The following is a 24,584-nucleotide window of genomic DNA, read 5'->3' as shown; positions in this document are numbered from 1 at the left end:
GCTGCCTTGAAGCCGGCTCCTGTACAAGGGGTTCCCCCCTTGGGGGGCTGCTCAGCCTTGCCATGCTTCCAGCAGCCGGGCTGACAGTGATATGCACCGTGCATAATGTGTGTAAGGCCGCAGGTGTATCCCGCACATCTCCTGGGTGCGGTGTTCCTGTCCCATCTAGTGGCACTGAGACCACTAGAGAGAGAGATTAATGAGTCTGCTGTACAACCTCAGCTAAGAGCCAGATGGCTTTTAGCTCAAGCTGTAGAGGCTCATGCACTAAGCTCCAGAGGTCCCAGGTTCAATCCCACCTGCTGATGACCAGGGCCTGTTGGTGTTACACAGGCACTATTGCTTCTGAAAGATATGCTTTAGTCAAATGTAGGTTATTGGGCTCAATACAAGAGTAAATGGGTGAAATTATGTGGCCTATATTATATAGGTGGTCAGACTAGATGATCTAATGATCCCTTATGGCCTTCATAGTTTCAGAAATTTTAATTCTTTTTCATTCTTCTGCTTAATGGTACCTATGTATCCTGGTGCTGCATATGCACGCTCACTCTAACATGCATGGAGTACAATAGATCTAAGTATATTATTCAGAAACCATACGAAATGCATGTCTAATAAGTAAAATTGGAATGAGTGGGGGATGATAAATTAAATTTATTTGCTTTATATTTTCTTCATATGTTTTTCTTGTTTGCTATTGATAGATGTCCTTCTAGTTTACTTTTTCTTTACAGATTTGCATTGGCTATTTTTCCGAGAGAGATATATATATCTAATTTCATCAATTATGCTAGTGAGCATATTTGTTTTGTGGTATGGCTACCTCAAAAATTATTTGAATAACTGGTGGGTGTTGTAGGGGTGAGGAAATGGGTGGTCACAGATTAACCAATACTCACTATTTCAAATGGCAAGTTCTGTTTCTCCTAAAGACCAAGGCATGCAAGTAATCCATGTTTGCTGTGTTTTATTGTTAAACATATGCTGCTTGGAATTATGCTGCTGTTGCTCTTGTGGAATGAATTTGTTTTTCTCATTAGACATAAATAACTTTGATCTCCAAAACCTGTCACTTACTTTCAGAGTGTTTGAAATATGAGCTTTATGTATTAATCCACCCCTTCAGGATGTGGGACAGCCAATCAGGATCCTGCTGCAGTGAAAATGATCCTTTCAATGAAATTACAGGCCTCCACTAGAAGCTACTGTAAAAGTGTTACAGTATTCCCATTGCTGTTTTACCTCTTCCCTCCCACCCCATATAATAATTTGTCCTTGTTTTCATATGTATACACAATTATATGTATAATTAGGTTATTCAAGGGCTATATTTTTGTAATTTGATTGGTATGCACTTGCAAAATTCTCAACATAAATGTGTAATGAGAAAAATATATTAAGATGTTATCTATTTAGTACTAGGAAAGGAGGGATGTTTGATTCCTTTCTGTCTACTACAAACTGGAAAACTTTTGCTTTTCCTTCTCTCTGAGACTGGGAAACAACCCCCAATAATGACATCCCTTCTTTATCTTCAGAACAGGTGCAAAACCAACTGACCTTCCCTAAAAAGAGAGATAAGGTATGGGAATGAGAAAGAGATAGATGAGCTTTGGATCAAAGGTTATCCAATCCATTTAAAGGTTTAAACTGATCCAGGTTTGGCAATCACTTTCCCAGGCAGCAGATGAGAAAAACTGACTTCATGGTCACAGTCACTCTATCATATAAACCTTAAAGAAACAAACAAAAGCCAAGTTCCTGGAATACAAATCCAGAGAGTACATGAGCAAAAGCAATTTCAGTTACTCTTTTTACTCATGGGTAATACTTCTATCAGAGGTCCCAGTCCTGCAACTGGGTCTGCAGGAGCAGATTCCTGCTCCCACACAGAACTTCACTGACTTCATGTGCGCAAATGGGTTCTCCCATGTGGAATCAATTGCAGGACTGGGATCAAGATTAGATGATACAGTAGTAAAAATGAATGCTTACACTTCTGGTGCTAGCATTGTTGCAATGTTTCCCATAAGAAAACTAAGGTTAAGAAAACTGCTAGTGCAAATAAGGCCAAATAGTGATTACTGAATATGAAAAAGTGTCATTAATACAAAAGTGCAATTAATACAAAATCTTTTAATTCTGTTTATGTGAATTAAGTAAAAGGTGATATCCTGAAAGGTCCTGACTTGACAGCCCAGATAACTGGTGAGTTTGATCCACAATCAGATACAGCAAGGACAGTAATGGAGCTAGTTGTCCCACCTTAGGCCTGTGTTCCCAGAGGGAGATACCAGCAGTAGTGGAGAGAGTTCCCTCTCCTTATACATTCAATTCTGTGGCCTCTCTGCTGAGGCTGCCAATGCTAGGGTGCAAGTTATGATGGTGGGTATTATTACTCCAAATTATCACTTTTATGATTTGTGTTGTGATAGAGAGCCCAATCTGGATTGTAACCCTGGCATACTAGGTGCTGTACAAACACATAGTAAGAGACAGCCCAGGCTCCAGAGAGTTTAGGGTTCAAATAGGCAAGATAGATTAGGGGAAAGAGAGGCATGAGTGACTCGCCCAAAGTCGTCAGGATAGGAAACTGATGACTAGAGTGAGAAGCACCCAAATTTGATTAAAGAAATATGCAAGCCACGTGATCCGTCTAGGAGCGTGGCACTGTGTATAAGCAATATGGGACATGTCTGATTGCAACACCCCTTTGCAAAATCATTTTTCAGAGGCGGGAGAGACTTTCAGAACTCAAACTGCTTCACAATTAGATCTCTAGTGAGGCGGTCTTCCGCCCCCCAAGTGTCCGGGACCCCTGCAAGGCATGTGGTTGTGTCATCCGCGTGGTCCCTGTCCCGCATCAGCCCCCCCCCAGCCTCAACTGTCTGGAAGAGAGGAAGGAGGCTGGGAAACAGGAACCCCTCCAATCCCAACCAGCAGATGGCCCCCTTGGTCTCTCTCTTTCTCTCTCCCGGCAGGTTCTGTGGCTCCGGCGGAAGCAAGGAGGGGCTGCTTAATGCCCCTAATTTGTCCTCTCTCTCTCCCTCTGCGCATGGCGTGTGCCTAGAAACTCTCCCGGCGGCGGGCAGGGCTGCCAACATGTCTCCCTGAAGGAGATGCTCTGGGCTGGGGGGGGGCGGGCAGGCGCGCGCGCGGCGCTCCCCGGGCCCCCGGGCGGGTGGGCGGCGGCGGCGGCTTCCCGGCCGCGGACCGCTCTCGCGAGGGGAGGCGAGCGGCTCGGGCTGGGGCGGCGTCGAGCCCTCCCCGGGGCTGCGCGGGACCGGCCGGGAGCGAGGAATTTCCACCTCCGCCCACGCCTTCCGCTGGCGCCGCGGGGCCCGTCGCTGCCCGCCGGGCGGGGAGGGGCGGGAGGAGGAGGCGGAGGAGGAGACTGCAGGGGAGCGGAGAAGGAAGGAGCCGCGGGGGCTGCGCGCTGCAGCCGCGGGTGACCCGCCCCTGGAGAGACCCCGGCACCGGAGCCGGGCGGAGCCATGGAGCAGTAACCCCTTGAGCCCTTCCAGCGCCGCCACTTGTCCCGTCTGCCCCCCCCCCCCACCCCAAACCAGCCGCGCGCGCCCGCCCGCCCCTCCGCCCCCGTTTTGCTGGCGCGGGGATTGGGACGAGGGAGCGAAAGAGTTTCGCCCGCAGCCCCGCCGCCGCCGCCCCCCGCCAGGGCCACGATGAGCGAGGAGAGCTCCGAGGTGCCCCGGGAGCAGCTAGGTAAGAGCCGCGTTTCTCTCCCTCCTGGGGGGCGGGGGGAAGGACGAGTCTGTTTGGGGTCCGAGCCTGCTGGGGAGGCGGCGGGCAAGCGGTGAGGCCATCCTGGGGCGGGTGGCGCTGGCCATTGCCCGCCGGAGCCGGGCCGGGGGGAGGCGTGGTGGGGAAGGTGCCGCGAGGGCGAAGGTAGGGTGGGGGATTCAGCGAGGGAAAGCCAGGCTGCAGCGCCTCTGTTTTTTTTCTTTTTTCCCTTGGCACTGCTGCTGGAGAGAGTTGCTGCTGGGGGGTGGGGTGGGAATTACAGCCTTTCAAGCCCGAGAAATAGCAGCCCAGTCCGGAGCGTTCAGCCGCTGTGAGCCAACGAAAACCGGAGTGAAAGCCCCGTTTCAGGGGCTGAAAAGTAGACCGGGCATGTCCCCACCCTGGAAATGTATAGTGACACTATACATGGGCCTTCGTGACAGCACCGCATACAGCAGTGGTTCTCAAGCGGGGGTGCACCGAGGTCTTCCAGGGGGTACTCAACTCCTCTGGATCAGTGTTTCTCAGCCTAGGGGTTGTGACTCCCGGAGGGGTCAGGGTATGGGTTTAGAGGGGTTGCAAATGCAGGGCCTGCATTAGGGGGTGGCAAGCAGGTCAGTTGCCCAGGGCCTCACACCACAGGGGGCTCCCCAAGGCTAAGTTACATGCTTCAGTCCTGCTATGCAGGGCACTGGCTTCAGACAAGGCTCACAAGTCAAAAACAGGAAGACAAATCAGCCTCCTGAAATCGGTACAGTAGTCTGGAAACTACCTGAAAGCGGTACAGTAGTCGTGAGAACCACTGGCATACACTGTATCAAGGTTGCAGTCTATAAACGGCAGTCCTTGAAAGGAGTAGCCTATAGATTCAACATGGAAAGCAAGTGGTTAAAGGACTGTTGTTTTTATTTAACTTGCAATAGCAAGAAAACTTATAGTTTAAAACTACTTTTAACTTCTCCATCTCCTTTTATGCCCTTATGCGTATTTATGATGCCATATACAATTGTTTGGAGCCCTTTGAAATACCTGTGCATAAGGGTATGAGTGAGGGAGGATAGTTCAGAGAGCCTTAACTTTGACATTTTCTTAGCTTTTGACATGTTAGAACATACACTTAATTTTATTCCAGCATATATATCTTTTTGTAATTCAGTTCTCTGGGCATGCAATGTGTAAGGTAGTGTACAAAGAAAAAACTATTTGTTTATTACTCTCCACAAATCACAACTGATCACAAGTGGTGCTAAAGCTGCTTGAGAGCTTCTATGCCATGAATTATTAGTATAGTAGGTGGTGGGGCTAGGTGTAGACAGAGAACATTTTGAACAATCAGCTTTTTTTTTGTCTGCCTTTAAAACAGCCAAATATGTTTAACTGTTGAGCAGCTAGCATGTGTTAACGTTGTGAATGGATTTCCACTATAAATTAATACGTGATGGGTTAAGGTGTGTCACTTATGCTAAGAGAACCATGGAGCAAAGCTGAGTCATTATGACACGTCTTCCACAAACAAGACATTAGATTGTACCATAAAGTACCAACATCTATTACTAGAGTGAAATTTCAGAATTTTGCTCTGATCTTGCAAGCTTATCTACATAGGCAGACTTGCTATTGCAAGTTAAATAAAAACAGACTTCTAAGCACTGGCTTTCTATGCTGAATCTACAGGCTACTCTTTTCAAGGCTTGCCGTTTATATATAACAACCTTGACACACTGTATGCCAGTGGTTCTCAAGACTACTGTACTGCTTGTCACCCTCTCACTGAGAGCCAACTATACTTCAGTGGGTCCAGGGTTCTGTTCACACAGATCAGCATACAGTATGGGGGGCCTTAGTGCCTGTGTCTAGTTCATATTTTTGTTTGCTTACATAATTTATTATGAAGAGAACACTCTGGTCATAGTGGAGTATTTCATAAGGAGGAAAATTTAATTTTCTTGCTAGACAATTCAGGTTCCCTAGTGATCTGAGAGCTCTGTGAAAAGGACATTGAGCAAAACTTAATGGGTAAAACACAATGGCTAAACTGGGAATCAGAACTGCCACATGCTTCCTATGTGACCTTCAGCAGGTCACTTGGGACACAATATTCAAAAGCGCCTATGCTAATTTTGAAACACTTGCAGCCTGGTTTAAGTGGTACTTGGATCACAGGATGGGTACCCAGAAATGGAGACCATCAAAATAAGTGCGTACTTGAAAATATGGGCCTTGGCTTCCTGTTGCCTCATGTTTCTGGTCTGTAAAATGACTTGAAAAATGCACTTGCTAGTGATGGGTAGGAAACGTTCTTTATGTGGGGAATTCTGTAAAATTTTAAAAAAAAGTTTCTAGCTCTTAGTTACAAAGATAACCTTAGTGTGAATTGGTGCCATGAATTTTTCCTGAGTCTCTACTCCAGTGCCTCTGATGGTCCTTTATAGCTTTCCCAGCCAACAGCACTGTGAAATGGACAAGTTTGTAATCAGTTTTGCTGTTGCTATTTAAAACCCTGTGTGAAACTGACAAGAATCAAGTCAACTTCATTCTGCTGCTGCTTGAGAAAGCTGTGAACAGTGGCAGAAACACTTGGAGCTATTAACTGGGGAGGAGGAATCAAAAGATAAAGACTGAGATGAGGCTGGGTAAAGTTGTAGAGATACCACCAGTACTCCTCTGACAGCAGCCATGTGACCTGGAGGGACTAAGTTTCTGACTACTGCTGGCTGGAAAACAGAATTCCCCTCCTGAAAAAAATTTCAAGTGTTTTGAAAAAAATGTTCATCCCAAATTCGCAGGATGGATTTGAATTAAATCGAAGTGATTTAAATCCATGATTTAAATCACTAGTCAGGAAGACTCAATTTAATCATGGATTTCTACATAAAAGTGCATTCTTATTGGTTGGTATAACCTTGGTACATATTCTTCACAACTCAGAGATAGATGTAGGTTTCATTTTTAAAAGGTACACACTATACATTTTTAAAGTGATTTATTTTGAAAACTTTTCAGATTAGTTTTATCTATTTATATTAGCTATATCGGAAAATGAATGATTGTTTGGTTATTTCATTTACCAAAGGTAATTGAAGCAGATAGTTCACCTCCCAGTGACCCCATAAATATCTCAGATTCAACAGGTTAATCATTAATATTTGGAAGATTTTCTTGCCATGCTGTATTAGGAGGAGAACATCACCAGACAGACATTTAAATTGTTTTATTTAACTAAAACAACAACGTTTTGTATTCTGGATTTTTTTCTTCAACAGCAAGCATAATATTTTAACAAAACAAGCATATGAAATTTTGAATTTAGTTCAACATCCAATTTTTTAAAAATCAGGTTTGTTTTTGTTAAAATTGTTTTTAACTAAAATAGTTAATTTTTTTTTGTAATATTTCATTTGACTATGTCAGCCAGGTCAACATGAGAAACTTAAAAGATTGGCTTCTGTTGCTAACTCAGTTGTCTTCACCTTCATTTTCCTGTTTCTTCATAATCTGGAAAAGAAAAACAAGCTTTCCTGCTTTTTCAGGTCCCAAACAATTTCTCAATTTGGAATGAATTAGTCCAAAGGAAATATTCTCTCTACGCTTGCAGAAGAAGTTACTGCTGTTAAAAGTGAGATGATCACTTCAACAGTCTCTGAATCCAAGTGCTTAAGTGACGTCCACCAGTACACTGGTGTGACTTTCTTTAAAACATCATCAGCAAACATTTATTTCTTGAATGGTTCACTCTTAGCTTTGAAGTTTATTATAGTTGGCATTATGGAGGGATGATTGCTGGAGGTCCATGTCATAGCCAACTCCTCTTCTTCAGTAGTTAACATTTGACCCTGGTACTGAGTATTGAGAATATTTGCAAGAAAATGAGCTGGAGATAGTGCTTGTCCCGTTCCTTTTTTCAGTGCTTGTAATTTAACTCTGTCATTGCATAGTTCTCTTTTTAAGATCTCACTCCGTTCCTTCCAAATTTCAACAGCGTCAGCAATAAAACCGCTATTTCCCTGCATTTTGTTCAAGGCTACAGAAGTAGTATTCAGGGTACTCAGCATGTGTTCAATATTTCTCGTAAGCCCAATGTTGAGAACTTTGGCTGTGACAGTGCCATTTATTTTTTCCCAATTTTTGTTCACAAACTGTCATCAGATTAGGCCAGTTCTTGATACAGTGCTCAAAACAGTCCACTGCTGAGTTCCATTGCACGTCTTGTGGGAGAGTTAGCTTAGTTCCTCCCACTTTTTTTTGCTGCTGCAAAGTGGTTGTTATGGAAGTATTTTGCAATTTCAACAACATTAGCCTTTATTTCTGGAGCACTGAAGTCTTTGGCTAGGAGGTGCATCAAATGAGCACTGCAACCGCATGTTATTAGCTTGGGACTCTCTTCTAAATAATTTCTTCTCATCTTGGATACATTTGAAGAATTGTCTGTGACCAAGCTGTGTACTAGACATTTGAATTTTTTTCCACAGTTTGTTACAGCTTTTACTGCTGCTTCTTGTAAGTATTCTGCTGAGTGTGCATTTCCTTATGTATCAATTGTTTCTGTACGGAAGACATTCCCTTCTTCTGTTGTCACGTGCACATACAACAGGATCATTGTGGACGTTGCTCCACCCATCAAGACTCAGGTTAACAATTTCACTCTCTAGACCTCTTGCACACTGCTCAATTTCTCTTTCCTATACTTTATCCAGCAATTTGCCTGCAACATCTGCTCTGTAAGGTGGACTGTATCCTGTTCTTAATGACTGAACCATGTAAATGAAGAGGGGTTCTCAATCAAACGGAAAGGAGAGTTTGTTGCATAAACAAACTGGGCAATTTTTTCATCAATTACCTCTTTTTGTAATCTGCTGGTTCTTATCACAAACTTATCTATGGTTGTTTCTGGATGATGGAGATTTTTTTTTCTTTTTACTACAGGTGATACACAGTGGCTGTGACATACATGATGTGACTGAAACACTGTCATAGGCAGATAACTTTGAAACTATAGAAAATGATGGGGATCTTGAAGGTGGATAGTCTTCAGAATCCTGTCTGTTGAGGATGGATTCTCCTAAACAAAATAAGTCAATGCAATTATTTAATTATTATTACCATACTGCTCATTTAGTGTTACTCATTGCATTCACTGACACTCAGTACTACTTTAAAGGTGAAATTGTAAAAGGGAGATCTGCCCATTTCAGCTCTTTATTTTTTATCACAACTGCTTCTAAAATGATAGTATCATAGAGTAAGAACTATATATTTTTTGCTCAAACATGAGAATTCAAGAATAGTCCAGAAGGAAGACAGGCAGTCCTTAAGAAAGAAGTATGAAATAAAAAAGTTTACCAACCTGAAGATCCTGCATGTTCAGACATGTTCCTTTCATCATCTTCAACGCAGCTTCCTCCTGAGAAGGAACACTTCTCATGATGTTGTTTCATTCAGGCAACCAGGCCTTGCATTTTTTTGTTGCACTGTTTGCATTTTGCATGCATGCCTGTCTTACCCACAGGTAGAGGGACTTCATTAAAATATTCCCAAACTGGGTCTCTTTTATGGCCTGCTGCCATTGTAGGTTTTCCCTTCTAGTAAGAGCGTGATTTGGTAGATCTCAAATCAGTGAGGGCTACACTCAGAAAGACCTCAAGACTTCTGAATTATGCTGCTCAAACAGTTTCACTTTTGTTTCTACTGCCTGTCGCTCCTTTCTCACATTTATCTCCAGACTTCTTCTCCTTGTCCAGATCTATTCCGCCCCCAACAATCTTCTATTCATTGAACTTTTTGCAACTTTGCACTTTTAGAGAGAGAGAAGGGATTGACTCTGTGTATACAAATTTGCAGAGGGAGAATAGGGTTGAGGTCTGTTATTTCTCACCTCTATGTATTATTTATTTACTTAAAAACATTTTTGCTGTTATCTCTGGAGACACAAATCCAGGGTTTGAGAACTGTAAAACTAAGTATCTCTGATGGTATCTTCTAGACTGAGCCCCGAGTCCCATTGGGTAGATGGAAAGATTAACCTAAATAATCTATGCAGAAGCCCCTGGAATCCCATGAGATTGAGTCCCTAATCCATGAACTGTTGGAACTCATTTACAAATCTTTTCTTAACATTACATGAATATATTGTCTCATACTATAGAATTAGAATTTATAATCCCTATTCCAAGATGAAATACATGATAGCTCAAAGATATCTTAATTAAAACTATCTTTAGATAGGTTTTTTCCTCAGTAAGCATTTTATTTAAAAAAAATCTAATTAAAATAAAAATTGATTTTTTTAATTTTTTTAATCATTTTTATCCACAGTGCAAATTGGGATAAAAAGACAAAAATTTGAAATGTTTCATGGGAGAGAAAGTCTCTAATTCCATTTTTCAGGAGAACTGAAATGACATTTTTCAGCTTGCTCCCTGGGCTTGCCCAACTTCCTGGGGAGTGAGCAAGAAAGCCAGTCAGGAAATCCGAGCCCCTGGGAGTCTACCAGATGGACTGCCACAGATCTAGGGAGCCCAGTAACCTGTCAATCAGCCAGTGTGGGAGCAGGCTGCCTGGCCAGCCATAGGATTTTCTGATGCAAAATTGAAATATTATCTCAAAAAAATTTAGATTTTCTGGAAATAGCATTTCCCATTGGAAAATCATTCCAGCAGAAAATTCCTGACAAATTCTGTTTCTGACTCATTGTCATACTACTGCTTCCTGCTTGCAGAAATCTGTGGCTTTGTCTAGGCAAGTATGAAAGGTGTGGTGTTAGTTCTAACACATTTTAACTAATACTTGAAAAATTTAATATAGACGGGGACAATGCCTTTAACGTGTTTAAACGGATTGAGTTAGAGCCTAGTTGGGAAGCCTATGTTTTGGCTTTTAACACCACTCCTTTAAATCTTAGCATAAATAAGGGCAAAGTGAAAGAAAAGATAATTTGCCTTTTAAAAAGTACCAGTTATGTACGTTTGAAAGGCCTTTTTCCTCCCAAGTACCATTTTTTTTCTCTCTCAAAAAAGAAAAGTGAATGTAATACTTATAAGAGGTGATAGATTGACTGCCCTTGTGCTGAATTCCTCTCTTTATCCACCAGTGACAGTAATAGTGTAAGCTTCCTGACATCACTTCATGGACAGGCTTGAGGCCTTAAGAGAAGAGTGGTTAGTTTGGTCTTTATGTTCATTCAGTACTTGGTTGCTGTGCTGAGAGTGTCAAAAATTATGTAAATTAATATAAGTTTGGGTGTTGGTTCCATGAGGTGCATATGTAATCACTAGGCCTTGGCCTGAAACCAGTACTGCATTTCACAGAGCCTCTGTACAGCAGTCAGTGGTTAACATCTGGAACTGGGCTGGATTTCCATCAAAAATTAGGTGTGGAAAAACTCTGTATTCTATTATTAGAGCCATCTGACCACCAAAATATTAACAATAAAGGGCTGAATTGTGCTGCTACAGCATGTCCATTGACTTCAACAGGGTTTTCAGATGAAGTGAGAGCGTAAGTTTGTTCATAGTGTTTTAAAGTAGTGAAGAATGAGCCATTTGATTTTTCACATACAGTAGTTGGTTCAGCCAGGTTATAAGCGGTGCTCCCAAGGTGGCTTGTCTTGGGGATATTTTTAGTATCCCAATAGAATGGGAACAGTGTAGAGCAGTGGTTCTTAAACTTTTTTTTTCACAGACCACCTGAAAATTGCTGAGGGTCTCGGTGGACCACTTAATGATCTTTCCAAATATTGTTTGTACTGGTCGCTAACTATAGTAAAGCGCTTTGGATAAAAACCCCTTAATATAAAGGGGTTAATATAAAAAAAACCCTTAATAATCTTTTTTTGTTCTACAAATAAAAGCACACAACTCATATTTTAATATCAATAGTCTTACCTTTCTAATGTGATGGATGTGTCCTCTCTTCCTCGCTGCGGCAGCTCCTGAGCTGGGGCTGGGAAGGAGGGGGAGGTCTCGCCCTCTCTCTCCCACCGCGGCAGCCCCCAAGCTGGGGCTGGGAAGGAGGAGGGGTCTCTCTCCCGACACAGCAGTCACAGAGCTGAGGCTGGGGAGGAGGGCCATCTCTCCTCAGCAGCTGCAGCCCTGGAGCTGGGGAAGTTGCCTCTTTCTCTAGTCGCTGCAGCCCTGCACATCCCAAATCCCCCCCACCCCCTCTTCTCAGCCCACTGCCCCCTCCCATCTACCCCCTATTCTCCTCAAGGCCACCACCTCACCTTACATGTGCATCTTCTCCAGGGTACAGGCACCTAATAAGTGGAGCCACACCTGCATGTCTCCATTAATTAGGTGGGTGGCCCTTCATTCTCTTGTGTGTGGCTGCCCAGGCGTGCATCTTAGGGGGAACTATCCGCTGACCACCTGAATGGAGTTCGCAGACCATGGACCTCAGTTTGAGAATCTCTGGTATGGAGAAATATGAAATGACATTCCGCTATGTGCAGCGTAAGACTTTCGTATAAGTCTAATCTCTACTCAGGACAACAGACTTGTTCATTAAGTAGCTGAGTATATGACAAACTTCTCATAAATTAATTGTGGCTTTATTTTTTTATTGGAGTCAGACTGATGTGTGTATAACCTATATTAAATGAGTGCAGCAGAGAGGTGCAGGGTGGAAAAATGTCAGTTAATACAATAAGACTGAGGAATTTTCCCTGAAAGTTTGAAAATATTGTTTGTTTTTTTAAACTCTTCTTGACAATGGAAGTATTGATTAAGGTGTTCTCCATTATTTCAGAAAGTATCAAGGATGTTATTGGGAGGAAGATTAAAATTTCAGTGAAGAAAAAAGTAAAGCTAGAAACCAAGGGAGATAAAGTGGATAACAAAATATTGGTAAGTACAGTATAGTAACTCTAATTAAAGTAGACGAACATTTAGGAGAAGCTCATTTCAGCTATTGTTAAGAAACTAATTCTCCCCATGGAAAATTTGTCTACATGTACTCTGAGCAATGTATCACTTGTTTTCTCTATTTTCTTGCCTTGTGTGGTTGAAAACTGTACATATATCTCTAGGTTATTGGTTATAACATCCCACAGGTCATTCTTGTTGTGGTCTGACAAACTTTTGTGTGACCATATCCCAAAATAAAGGGGACTGTTTATGGATTCCTTGTGTTCCTTAGACTCTCATGGACATCAGTGGGAATTCTGAGTGAGCAAGAAACACAAGATCAAACCCATAAAGAATTGTATCTCTTTTAAGAATTTTTAAATTGTGTCAAACACCGTGTTTCACTTGAGGCTAGAGACACTGCCAAACAGTGTAACACTAACACTGTCTAGTCTTTTAAGAGATTAATCTGTTTGTTTGTTTGCATAGGTTGAGGCTATTATAGTTAAGAGTAAATGCTCTTTGTATGTGACTCTATCATTATTTCTAAAACTGTCCAGGAGGAAAAAGTAAAGTTAATCTCATTCAAGTATATTTTCCTGTTTTCTCAAGGCTAATACGTCTGTCCTTTTAGATAAGCAGAGAACTGTAGTAATGTGTTGGTACTGGTACATATTCTCCTCTTGCATACTTGGATTTGTATTTAAAAACAAACAAACCAAAAAAAACCCCATCACAATGCTTGGGCATTCATTTGCCAGTGTGTTTGATACGTACATGTGGGGAGAAGCAGAGAAAGATAATGAAGTACAAAGACTGTAAGAACAGATTTAAAAATGTTATTAAAGCTAACGTTAAAAAATTATATAATACATAGGTTGGGAAAAGTGTGTCTGTACATCTGGGTATAGTGCTTAAATCATCCACAAATATAAAGTTTTCAAAAGTCATATGATACATAGAGTACATAATCAGCAATAATCCAAATTTAGGTGAATAGATTTAACAATACAGTTTAGATATTAGAATCCGAATGCTCTGGTACATCACTCATGAAAAGTTGTACAGAGATTTGGTTGTGAGAGGAGATTTTCCCTCAGTAATTGAGAATTAGGTAGGTTGTCCATTTAGAAAATACAGTCCATGAGGAAAGTATTTCAGTTACTTTCCTGACTGTGTTTTACTACTATAAAATTTTGCGGGATATTTTGAAACGGAATGCACTGTTTACTGTATCAGTAAAGTTATAGATTTCAAAGTTTTGTTGCCAAGAGCAGGTTCTTATAGTTGTGTGACAAGAGGCACTGAGTTGATATTATTTGTGTTTTGGAAACAAGTTTATTTCTTAAATCTAAATGTGTGAATAGTTTGCATTCTGTCTTTATAAAGTATGCTGGTTATTCCTGAGCAGTAGTGATGCTGATAATGGTCTATCTGTCTGTGAGGACAACTACTTAAGGAGTTTGAAATATCTTCTGCGTAACATCTGTCCAAGTATCTTTTTATACGCAACTCTAGGGCCTACAGTTTCTATTAGGTTGGGAATGTGAATGTTGATTGATAGCCACTATTTATTTGAAAGCCATGTTTACAGAGTAGGCTGACAGATTCACTGAAGCAGTAACACTTGATTGACTTTTGACTTACACGGAATCATTATTGTTATCAATAGCAGAATATACTGTGGAAATATTGTCTACTGTTCAGGATTGATGGAAAATACTCTTTAAAATGATAGTGTCAAGATTAGCCTGGGTCTGCGTGAGGCAGGTTTTATATTTCTTTTTTCAAGTTTTGTGACTTTGTGTATGAATTTTATTTTAAATGTATAAGCTTAAATCGTGTCCTGTCTGCACAGTGAACATTTTTATCCACCTACACACAGTACATGGCAGTAAAAGAATGTCAGGCTTTCAACCTGTAAGGGATATTTTGAAAGGACATCAGTAAAACTTTTAAAAATGTGATGACTCAGATAATTTTGTCTCTTTTTTGAAATCTAGTCTCCTAAGCTCTCAGCTGGTGATTTTAATGTTTTATGACTGGCTAGATCTGCCTCTTTTTTATGAGTTACAAAAGTGTGTGAACATTTATATAAAAATGTCTCATTCATTGCACAGGATGGACTGTGCTTTGGGGTTGAACCACTGAAGGAGGCTGTTGTCTGTAGGACTCCTGCCTCGCTTGTTGCAGAATTCGGAAGGTGTACACCTATTGCACACTGCCTAGAGGAACTCCGCTCAGAGGCATGAACAGAAAAGGGATGGATGGCCATCTTGGCCATCGCCAGGAGGAGGCTGATGAGGAGGTCTTGCCACTGGGTTGGGCCATGGATGGGCTATGCATAAATGAGGAGGTTGGGGGGAGAAAGGCAGCCAGAACTGCATAAGAGGTTCTGGAGGAGCTGGAAGAGGGTCTTCAGTCAGTCATACATTTAGGTAGGGTATGCCAGAGTCTCCCTCTTGCTGCAGAAAGGATAGGTGTTGTGGGAGTTTATATACTATGCCAGGTACGTGCCCATGATCATGGCTCCATGGAGGAGCAGCCAACTAATATCCCTGATGGGCCGTGGAACCACAGTGGGGTACAGGCTGGCCCACTGGAGTTCTTCTCCCTCCTCAGGTGGCTGCAGGTCCCGCCATTTTGGTGTGAGGGTGGGACAAGAGGGGCAAGGAAGTAGATGGTAGGAAGCATGAACACATATAGAGGTTTCCTAGGCATGGTTTGGAAATAGTCTGTCTGGATGTCATTTGGTTGATTTATTACTTATTGTGGGTGGCCAAGGAGGCTCATGGGGATCAGGGTTATGTACCTGTTGTGGTTTCCGGGAGACAGTGGGCCTCAGACCACCCATAGCTAAAGACACTCCCCTTTAACCAGTGAGGAGGGGCCAATGAACCCAGGCCACAACTGAATACTGGGGACAAATGAAAAAACAGTAATGGGAGTGAAGATCATAAGGTATAAATCCACCCAAAACTAAAAGCCTGCCCCTTCAGCCAAGGGGGCGGAACCACTGATACCAGGCTACTAGTGACTTCTCAGGACAATAAATAAAAATACTGTACGGGAGTGAGGTCAAAGGCTATTAATGAGGGTTCCAGAGGGGGACACCAAGCAGAGAATCCCAGACAGCACCCACTGCTCCTCATAGGTGTCTAAGAAGTCGGTGGACTCTGTGTGGAGGTATAAATGGACAAGGGAATGGAAATAGGCCCAACAGAGCACCTCCCCTCCTCCTCCTGCTATGATGAATGGCTGACTTGGCCAGTATCAGAAGGAGGTTGATGAGGAGGTCTTGTGACTTTGTGGGGCCATGGATGGAGTGTGCTAGGATAGGAACTGTGGGGAGAAGAACAGCCAGAACCTCAGTAAGAGGTTCTGGAGGAGCTAGAAGAGGGGCTGCAACCTGACACAGTGTGCTGGGGTCTCCCTTTTGTCACAGAAAGTACAAGTGTCAAGAGTTTATGAATCACCACATGATGTCCCTGGTGAGCTGTGGTACCGGAGTTGAGTACAGACTGGGTCCACCGGGGTTCTTTGCCTTCCTTAGGTGGCAACAGGTCCCATGTCACTTGGTATTGGGGCAGGCTGTGAGGGCGAGAAAGTGAATAGTGTGACGTATGAGTGTATACAGATGTTTCCTGGATGTGGTTCGGAAGTGGACTGGCTGTTTGTCATTCAACCGACTTAGGTTGCATGTCAGGGGTGGCCAGGGAGGCCCACAACAATCAGGATTGTAAAGGCAGAGGCTTGCAAAAAGAGAAAAGATGGTTTCCTGGTTCAGGCAATTTGCTGCCCTGGGAAACTGGATCCTATACCTTCCCCAGCCACAGAGTTGCTGTGTGATGCTGGGTAAGTTACTAAAACCAAACTTTTCCCCTGATGGTAACTAATGGTGTGTTCCTCTTGCTGAGGTTTCATTTGCAGAAATTCTGAGCACTCTGCAACCAAAATCAATGAGAGCTGTACTGTCAACATAAAAATCACGATTTAATGGTAAGTACTCTAAAAAATCAGGTATTAGCCATCCCAAATTGGGCAACCAAAATTAATGGACATATTATACCTTAATCTTTTTATGCTTCAGTTCTAATAGTGTGCAATGAGGAGAACACAAAATATTGAATAGTTTACTCATTAGTTGAGCACCATCCATCTTGTGCACTGAATGAGGCAGAGTCCTGTAGAAAAAATGTTAATGAAATTAAAAACCATATCATAGTATATGGGCACAAGGGGGCTGATTTAAGCGTGCCCTTAATTCTGGCATTTCCTAGCTTTGGAGTGCTTGACTTTGCAACCTTAGCGCTCTTTTAGCATAGGTTTGTGTGCATTAAAACAGTGATGTTTAAAATATATTTGCCAAGGGTCAACATATTTTAAAATACCACTCGTTTTCCCAGTCTATACCAGTCCAGAGAGGTTAAGTGATGTGCTCAAGATCACAGAGGAAGTGTGTCAAAAGCTAGGAATAGAATCCAGGTCTTCTGTTTCCCAAAGCAGTGTTTTAATTACAAGACCTTTTATTCTTCCTTCACAGTAAAATAATACAAAAAACCCCAGCTCTTCAAGAAAATGAAATTATTTAAAAATTACTGCACTTTGCAGGTGGCTAAATGCACATGACCTATGGCCTTGCAATGGAAAATATATTCAAGGTACTGTGGATTTAGGAGCATAACATTAGGCACTGAAGTTGAAAACTGTGAAGTTGTGACTTAGCTTGTCGCATATTTTTCACTTTTTATAGTGAGCTTTTTGCTTCCGTAGTTTCCACTTACCATTATTTTCAATTCGTCATAATGATGTGAGCAATAAACATGGCAAATGTGACTTACAGTAGAATCCCAGAGTTGCGAACACCAGAGTTATGAACTGACCAGTAAACCCCACACCTCATTTGGAACCAGAAGCATACAATCAGGCAGCAGCAGAGACTGGAAAAAAAAAAAAAAAAGCAACAACAGTACAGTACTGTTAAACATAAACTACTCAAAAAAAAAAAAAAAAAAAAAAAGGGAAAGCACATTTTACTTCTGCAGAGTAAAGTTTCAAAGCTGTATTAAGTCAATGTTAAGTTGTAAATTTTTGAAAGAACAACCATAATGTTTTGTTCAATTACGAACATTGCAGAGTTACGAACAACTTCCATTACCGAGGTGTTTATAACTCTGAGGTTCTGCTATACCTTAAATGCTGATCTCCAGCTTGCAGCCTGAAAACTGTAAGTCAGCTACAAGAACCCCAAAATTACTTCAATGAGAGTAGGATCAGCTCTCGAGTATTTAGGGCAGAACTTCAGCCCTAAGTCCCCCTTGTGCTATTCTGACAGAGCAAGGTGCACCGAAAGCTGCCCTAAGTGAAGACATTGGAAATTCCCCCATCCTGGAGAAATCCCACTCCTTCCCAGACCCTTCTTTTTCTCTGATGTGTGAGGTGATTTGGAGGGTGGGGGAAGGGTGGGTGCATGGCTTGAGTGTGCTGTGTTCTATTGAGCACCATCAGTATACCACCCCACCCTGCCCCCAAAAGGGTTATTACAAGCCAGTGCAACTCAAAACAGACCTGAGGCTGCTCTGATCGAGGTTGTTTGTGGCGGAAAGATGGCTAGCGTGCCTGAGGACCTGGTCTTTGTTGTTTCCCTTTATCTAAATAGATACAGACTTAGCCCTGGTCTATGCTCAGGGGAGGGGGGGCGATCGAGCTAAGTTACGCAACTTCAACTATGTGAATAATGTAGCTGAAGTCGACATACTTAGATCAATTTACCATGGTGTCTTCACCACGGGGAGGTGACTGCTGCTGCTCCCCCATCGACCCTGCCTGCGCTTCTCGCGGTGCTGGAGTACAGGAGTCAACGGAAGAGTGCTCGGGGATCTAGACTAGACGCGATAAATCAATCTCTGCTGGATCAATCACTGCCCACCGATCTGGTGGGTAGTGAAGACATACCCTTAGATTATATCTACGCTGGCAGAATTACAGTGCTGCTCAGAGAGCGCTGAAGGGAAACTGCTGTTGTGTGTTCACACTATCAGCTTCCTGCGCAATAGTGTGTTCACGCTTGTGGCACTTGCAGCGGTATTTGGAGTGGTGCACTCTGGGCAGCTATCCCACAGAGCATCTCTTCCTCTTTTGTCGCTAAGAGTTGTGGGAAGGCAGAGGGGGTCATGGGGCATCCTGGGCTCTGTCCCAATGGCCTGTGATGCATTGCTTCGCATCCCAGCAATCCCTGTGCTTCTATCCGCATTTGGCACAATCTTTCAATGGTTTGTGTACTGTGCACCCTGCCTCTTCGGGCTGCAGGAATGGATCCCGAACTGTTGACCAATATGCTGCTCAGTCTGACCAACATGTCACAAGTGGCAGTGAAGTTATTCCTTAAACTACAAAGGCAAGAGGAGTTTGACATTGATCTCACCATGCATAGTAGCTATGACACGAGATTGCTTGTGGCATTCACGGAGGTGATGACCACAGTGGAATGTCACCTTTGGGCTCAGGAAACAAGCACTGAGTGGTGGGATCACCTCGACATGCACGTCTGAGATGACAAGTAGTGGCTGCAGAACTTTTGGATGAGGAAAGCCACGTTCATGGGACTGTGTGATGAGCTCGCCCAAGCCCTGCGGCGCAAGGACACGAGAATGAGAGCTGCCCTGTTGCTGGAAAAGGGTGTGGCGATTGCACTGTGGAAGCTGGCTACTCCAGACTGCTACCGATCGGTCACTAACCAGTTCGGAGTGGGAAAGTTGACCGTTAGACTTGTGTTGACGGAAGTGTGCAGGGCCATTAATTGCATCCTGCTCCGAAAGACCGTGACTCTGGACAACATGCTTGACATTGTGGATGGCTTTGCACAAATAGGTTTCCTAGCTGTGGAGGGGCGATAGATGGCACACATATTCCAATTCTGGCCTCAGATCACCTAGCCACTGAATACATTAATCGCAAGGGGTATTTCTCAGTGGTTCTTCGGGTGCTTGTGGATCACTATGGGCGTTTCACGGACATTGACGCAGGCTGGTCTGGAAATGACGCATGCATCTTTTGGAACACTGACCTATTCAGGAAGCTGCAAGCAGGAACTTTCTTCCCAGACCAGAAAATCACCATAGGGGAAGTCGAAATGCCCATTGTGATCCTGGGAGACCCTGCCTACCCCTTAATGTTGTGGCTTATGAAGCCATACACTAGGCATCTTGACAGCCGCAAGGAGCGGTTCAACAACAGGCTGAGCAAGTGCAGAGTGTAACTGTTGGGTATCCGCTGGCGCTGCCTATATAGGAGGTTGGACCTGGCCAATGACGAATATTCCTATGCTTACAGCCATGTGCTGTATGCTCCATAATATTTGTGAAGGGAAGGGTGAAAGCTTCACTCAAGATAGGGCTGTACCGCTGAGGCTCAGCGCCTGGGGGCAGAGTTTGAACAGCCAGAGACCAGGGCTATTAGGGGCTCAGCACAGGACCATAAGGATCAGAGATGCCTTGAGGCAGCAATTTGAAGCTGAAAGCCGCTAACATTTGTTGCTATGCTTGGGAGTGCAGTGCCTATAATGCTGGGAGGAGATTGTGATGGATTGGTGCAGATGATGCACTATAAAGGTTTAAGAAAATTGCCTGTTGCTTTGCAGGGCTCTGTTTGCTTTCAGTCAATGGAATAAAGATTGCTTTCAAACCAACACAATTCTTTTATTAAAAAACAACAACGGGAGGAGAGAGACAAACAACAAAACGCGTCAGCATTGTGGGGATTGGGGGAAGGGAGGGTCCCAGGAGGAGGTGGCTTCCCGGGACAGTTAAAGATTTGTGTTTGTACAGGTATTCTATCCAACCATGTCCTTTGGAGTATAGTGCAGCGGGTACTGTACTTCAGCAGGGCTAAACTGCAGAGGGACGGGTGTTGAGTGCAGTGGGTACTGGGAGTCCGCAGGGCAGGACTGTGATGGGGCACGAGTAGAATGCAGCAGGTATAGACTGGAGCCAGGAGGTTGATTAGAGTGTGTTGGCGGTGTCTGGGGATGAGTTTTGCGACAGCAGCTGCGGGAGAGGGCAGGCGCGGAGCTGCTCGGTTTGTAGTGCCTGGAGTGTGTCCTCTTGGCGCTCCATAACTTTTAAGAGCCGCTCAGTAGCTTCATTCTGGTGTGCCATGTTCTCCTTTCCGTTCCTCTTCTTGCTGTCCCTCCACTCCTTCAATTTTTGTTTTTTGGCCGTGCACTCATCATGATTTCATGAAGAAAGTCCTTTTTAGTTCTTTGTGGCTGTTTTCTAATTCTGCACAGCTGTTCAGCTGGCGATAACAAAGCGGGAGGTTGGGCTCCCAAGGTCATATCTGTGAAGCCAACATGCAACATTTTACAAAAGCAGTATTGTTTGCAACACAGAGACCACTGATTCAGTGATTTTAAAACCCTGCCACTATTCATATACCTGTCACTAACTGGCTGACCCCAGGCAAGCACACATGAGCCACAAGACCCCCAAAATGGTGAGTAACCTCAGGGGCAGGGGAAATCAGTGTTCCAGGTGCAGTGCTGTAGCCCCCGTGCAGAAAGCTGTATGCCTCTCATCGGGGTGGGTTTTTTTTGTTTTTTAGAGCGTTGCAAATGTGCAGTTTCTGTGCACTAAGTGGCTTGGCAGTGTGTACACCTTGGGAGTTACAACGCAGTAAGCCGCTTTACTGCACAGAAACTTGCCAGTGTATACAAGGCCTTAGTCTTATTGGGATCAAAAAGAGTAGTACGAGCATTTTGTATTCAAGTTTGGAGATTTTTTGTTTGTTTTTAAAATCCAGTTACTTGCATACTCTTTTTTGATTTTTTTTTTAGAGATCTACATGTATTTATTAGACTTAATGTAACTAGTTAGGACTTGATCATTCAGAGATTAAAAAAAAAATCATTAGGTAAAAACTTTCATAGACTAATGTGGTCATAAGTGTATAAAACACCAATTTGTTCAAAAACAGTTTAAACCTCTTAGTACCAAGCTAAAAATACAGGGGTTCAATTTTTAAAATTTAATTATTTTTAGAGTATGAAGAACAGAAAAAGAAGTGAGGCTTTTCTAGCCATAGTTTTAACACAGAAGTGGAATGGTGTTATGCATATTAAAACTAAGGAAATGAAACTATTTATATCTCATACTAATCACAAATTACTTGTTCACTTTATATAGCTGGTCCGTTTTTTGTTTTCCTAACCTCCAGGTCAAAATAGCTTGATGTGATTTAGAAACTAGAAGTACTTTAGTAAGAAATTCCATTCAGGTACCTGTCTTATGCAGGTACCATCAGTTCCTTTAAATTGCAGGACCCAGGGAGTCATTTCTTTTGTAGTAAAACGTTGTGGTGCTATCTGTAGAACTGTGACTGTTGCAGCAGCAAGTATGGCACTCCCTCAGATGTAGGCTTTTCTTATCCACAGTGAATCCACATTTGAATATAAACTCATAGACTTTTAAGGACAGAAGGGACCATCATGATCATCTAGTAATCTGACCTCCTGCACATCACAGGTCACAGAATCTCACCCACGCACGCCTGTAATAGGCCCATAACTTCTGGCTGAACTACTGAAGTCCTCAAATCTTGATTTAAGGACTTCAAGTTACAGAGAATCTACCATTTATTTTAGTTCAAATCAACAAGTGACCTGTGCACCACACTGCAGAGGAAGGCAAAAAACCCCCAGGGTCTGTGCCAATCCGATCTGGGGAAAAATTCGTTCCTGACCCCAAATATGGCAGTTGGTTAGATCATGAGCATGTGGATGAGACCCACCAGCCAGACACCTGGGCAAGCATTCTGTGTAGTAACTCTGAGCCCTCCCTGTCTACTGTCACTGTTGGAGACATTTGCTAATAGCAGTCACAGATGGGCATATGCCATTGTAGGCAATCTCATAAGACCATCCCCTCCATAAATTTACAAGCTCAGTCTTGAAACACATTAGTTTTTTGCCCCCACTAGTCTTCTTGGAAGGCTGCTCCAGAACTTCACTCCTCTGATGGTTAGAAATCTTTGTCTAGTTTCAAGTCTATACTTGGTTGCCAGTTTATATCCATTTGTTTTTTTATCAGCATTGGCCATTACCTTAAATAACTCCTCTCCCTCCCCGGTGTTTCTCTCTCTGGTGTATTTATAGAGAGCAATCATACTCCCCTCACCCTTTGTTTGGTTAATCTAAACAAGCCAAGATTCTTAAGTCTCCTCTGTAAGGTCGGTTCTCCATTCCTCTGATTATCCGAATAGCCCTTCTCTGCACCTGTTCTCGTTTTGAATTAATCTTTCTTAAGCATGGGAGGCCAGAATTGCGCACAATGTTTCAGATGAGGTCTCACCAGTCCCTTGTACAATGGTACTAACACTTCCCTGTCTGTACTGGAAATACCTCACCTGATGCATTTTAGGATTGCGTTAGCCTTTTTCACGGCCACATCACATTGGCGGCTCATAGTCATCCTGAGATTGACCAATACACCCAAGTCTTTCTCCTCTGTTGTTTTCAGCTGATACATTGTCAAATTATAGCAAAAAATTATTGTTGTTAGGCCCGAAGTGCATGACTTTGCACTATTAAATGTCATCGCATTTCTGTTATTTCAGTTATCAAGATTGTCCAGATCTTTTTTGTATGATATTCCGGTCATTTTTCGTTTTGGCAATCCTCCCAAGTTTGTGTCATCTGCAGATTTTATTAGCACACTCTTCTAGAGCTCAGGGAAGCTTAGTAGCTTCTCTCTTTCATCACCAGAAGTTGGTCCAACAAAAGATATTACCTCGCCCACCTTGTTTCTCTCAAGTAGGGTGAGCAGATAGCAAATGTGAAAAATCAGGATGGGGGTAGAGGTCCACCCTACTCTCAAGTCACGTAATAATGAGGTATGTGATAATTACGTTAAATGTGAAGGTTCTTTTAGGATAATGCTGCTTCCTCTCGGTTTCCCTGGAACGGAACCTTATGACAGCTGTTAGTGCGTGCCTATGAGGATGAAAGGAAAGTAGGAGTCAGTTTTTTTGTTTTTTGTTTTTTTTTGTTAAGTTTTGTGTTTTGTTGGTTTTGTGGCTGTGATTGGTTGGTTGTTTTTGGTGTGTTGTGTTTTGGTGGTTGTTGGGGTTTTTGGTTGGTTTTTGTGTTTTGGATATTTGACTCAAGAGTAGATGATTGCATGACCAATTTGAGAGCTTAGCCTTATGATTACACCAGAATAGCAGCTCATGTGCATTTTCTTTCTTCTCGTTGTGGGCACCAGACATAAGTGAGAGTGAGCAATTAGCACTCATTTATTCTTAACGCACACCAAGTATCTACTTTTGTGCTATCACTCAGACTTGCACACACTCCTGTCTGTGTTCTGGAGACACAAGCTGATCTCTAGTGCTTCATTTTACTATTTTAAAAGCTGTCAGGAATAGAAATAGGTAGGAATTCAGTCTGTGTCCAAATGGTTCATAGAATCTCTCCCTTGATTTTTCTCAACACAGAAAACTCAAATGCACCACAAAACCAATTATAGACCTAAGATACATCCATGATATATTTTAATCCTCTGGCCAGACACCTAAACACCCTCATAGATTCCCACCACAACTTCAGCAACCACCACCCACCCATCCATCAAACTTTCTCTAGAACACTCAGTATCAACTTCCTGGACACCACAATGAGCAATGGAACTGTACAGACAACTATATACAGGAAACCCATGGATCACCACAATCGCCTCACACATCCAGTAATCACCCCAAACACACCAAGAAATCTGTTACCTTCAGCCAGGCACTCAGATAGTACAGAATATGTTCTGAGGAGAAAGTCTGACACTTCAATAGATTTAAAACTACCTTCACCAAACAAGGATACTCCACCAGAGAAGTAGATTGCATCATGGAATGGGCCACCCAAATACTCTGAGAGTACCTAGTTCAGTACAGAAAATAATACACCTCTGACTGTACACCTCTAGTTGTTATCTGCCACCCCATATCTGAACC

At 42.9% G+C, this 24,584-nt stretch overlaps 1 protein-coding gene across 5 annotated transcripts in view; it reads left to right on the top strand.

Moving 5' to 3' along the window:
- The first annotated feature begins 3,573 nt into the window (after positions 1-3,573).
- Positions 3,574-24,584, top strand: part of CARMIL1 (capping protein regulator and myosin 1 linker 1) — a 256,423-nt gene continuing 235,412 nt past the window's right edge. For all 5 annotated transcript variants that reach the window (XM_084621879.1, XM_084621876.1, XM_084621880.1 and 2 more), the window contains exons 1-2: positions 3,574-3,726; positions 12,487-12,584. In XM_084621879.1, the coding sequence (XP_084478005.1) occupies positions 3,687-3,726; positions 12,487-12,584 (138 nt within the window). In that variant the 5' untranslated portion in view covers positions 3,574-3,686. The remainder of the gene's footprint in view (positions 3,727-12,486; positions 12,585-24,584) is intronic.

This window comes from Lepidochelys olivacea (genome assembly GCF_965140295.1).
Source record: "Lepidochelys olivacea isolate rLepOli2 genome assembly, chromosome: 2".
NCBI classification, from domain to species: domain Eukaryota; kingdom Metazoa; phylum Chordata; order Testudines; family Cheloniidae; genus Lepidochelys; species Lepidochelys olivacea.
This window is presented reverse-complemented; position numbering and strand designations above follow the sequence as displayed.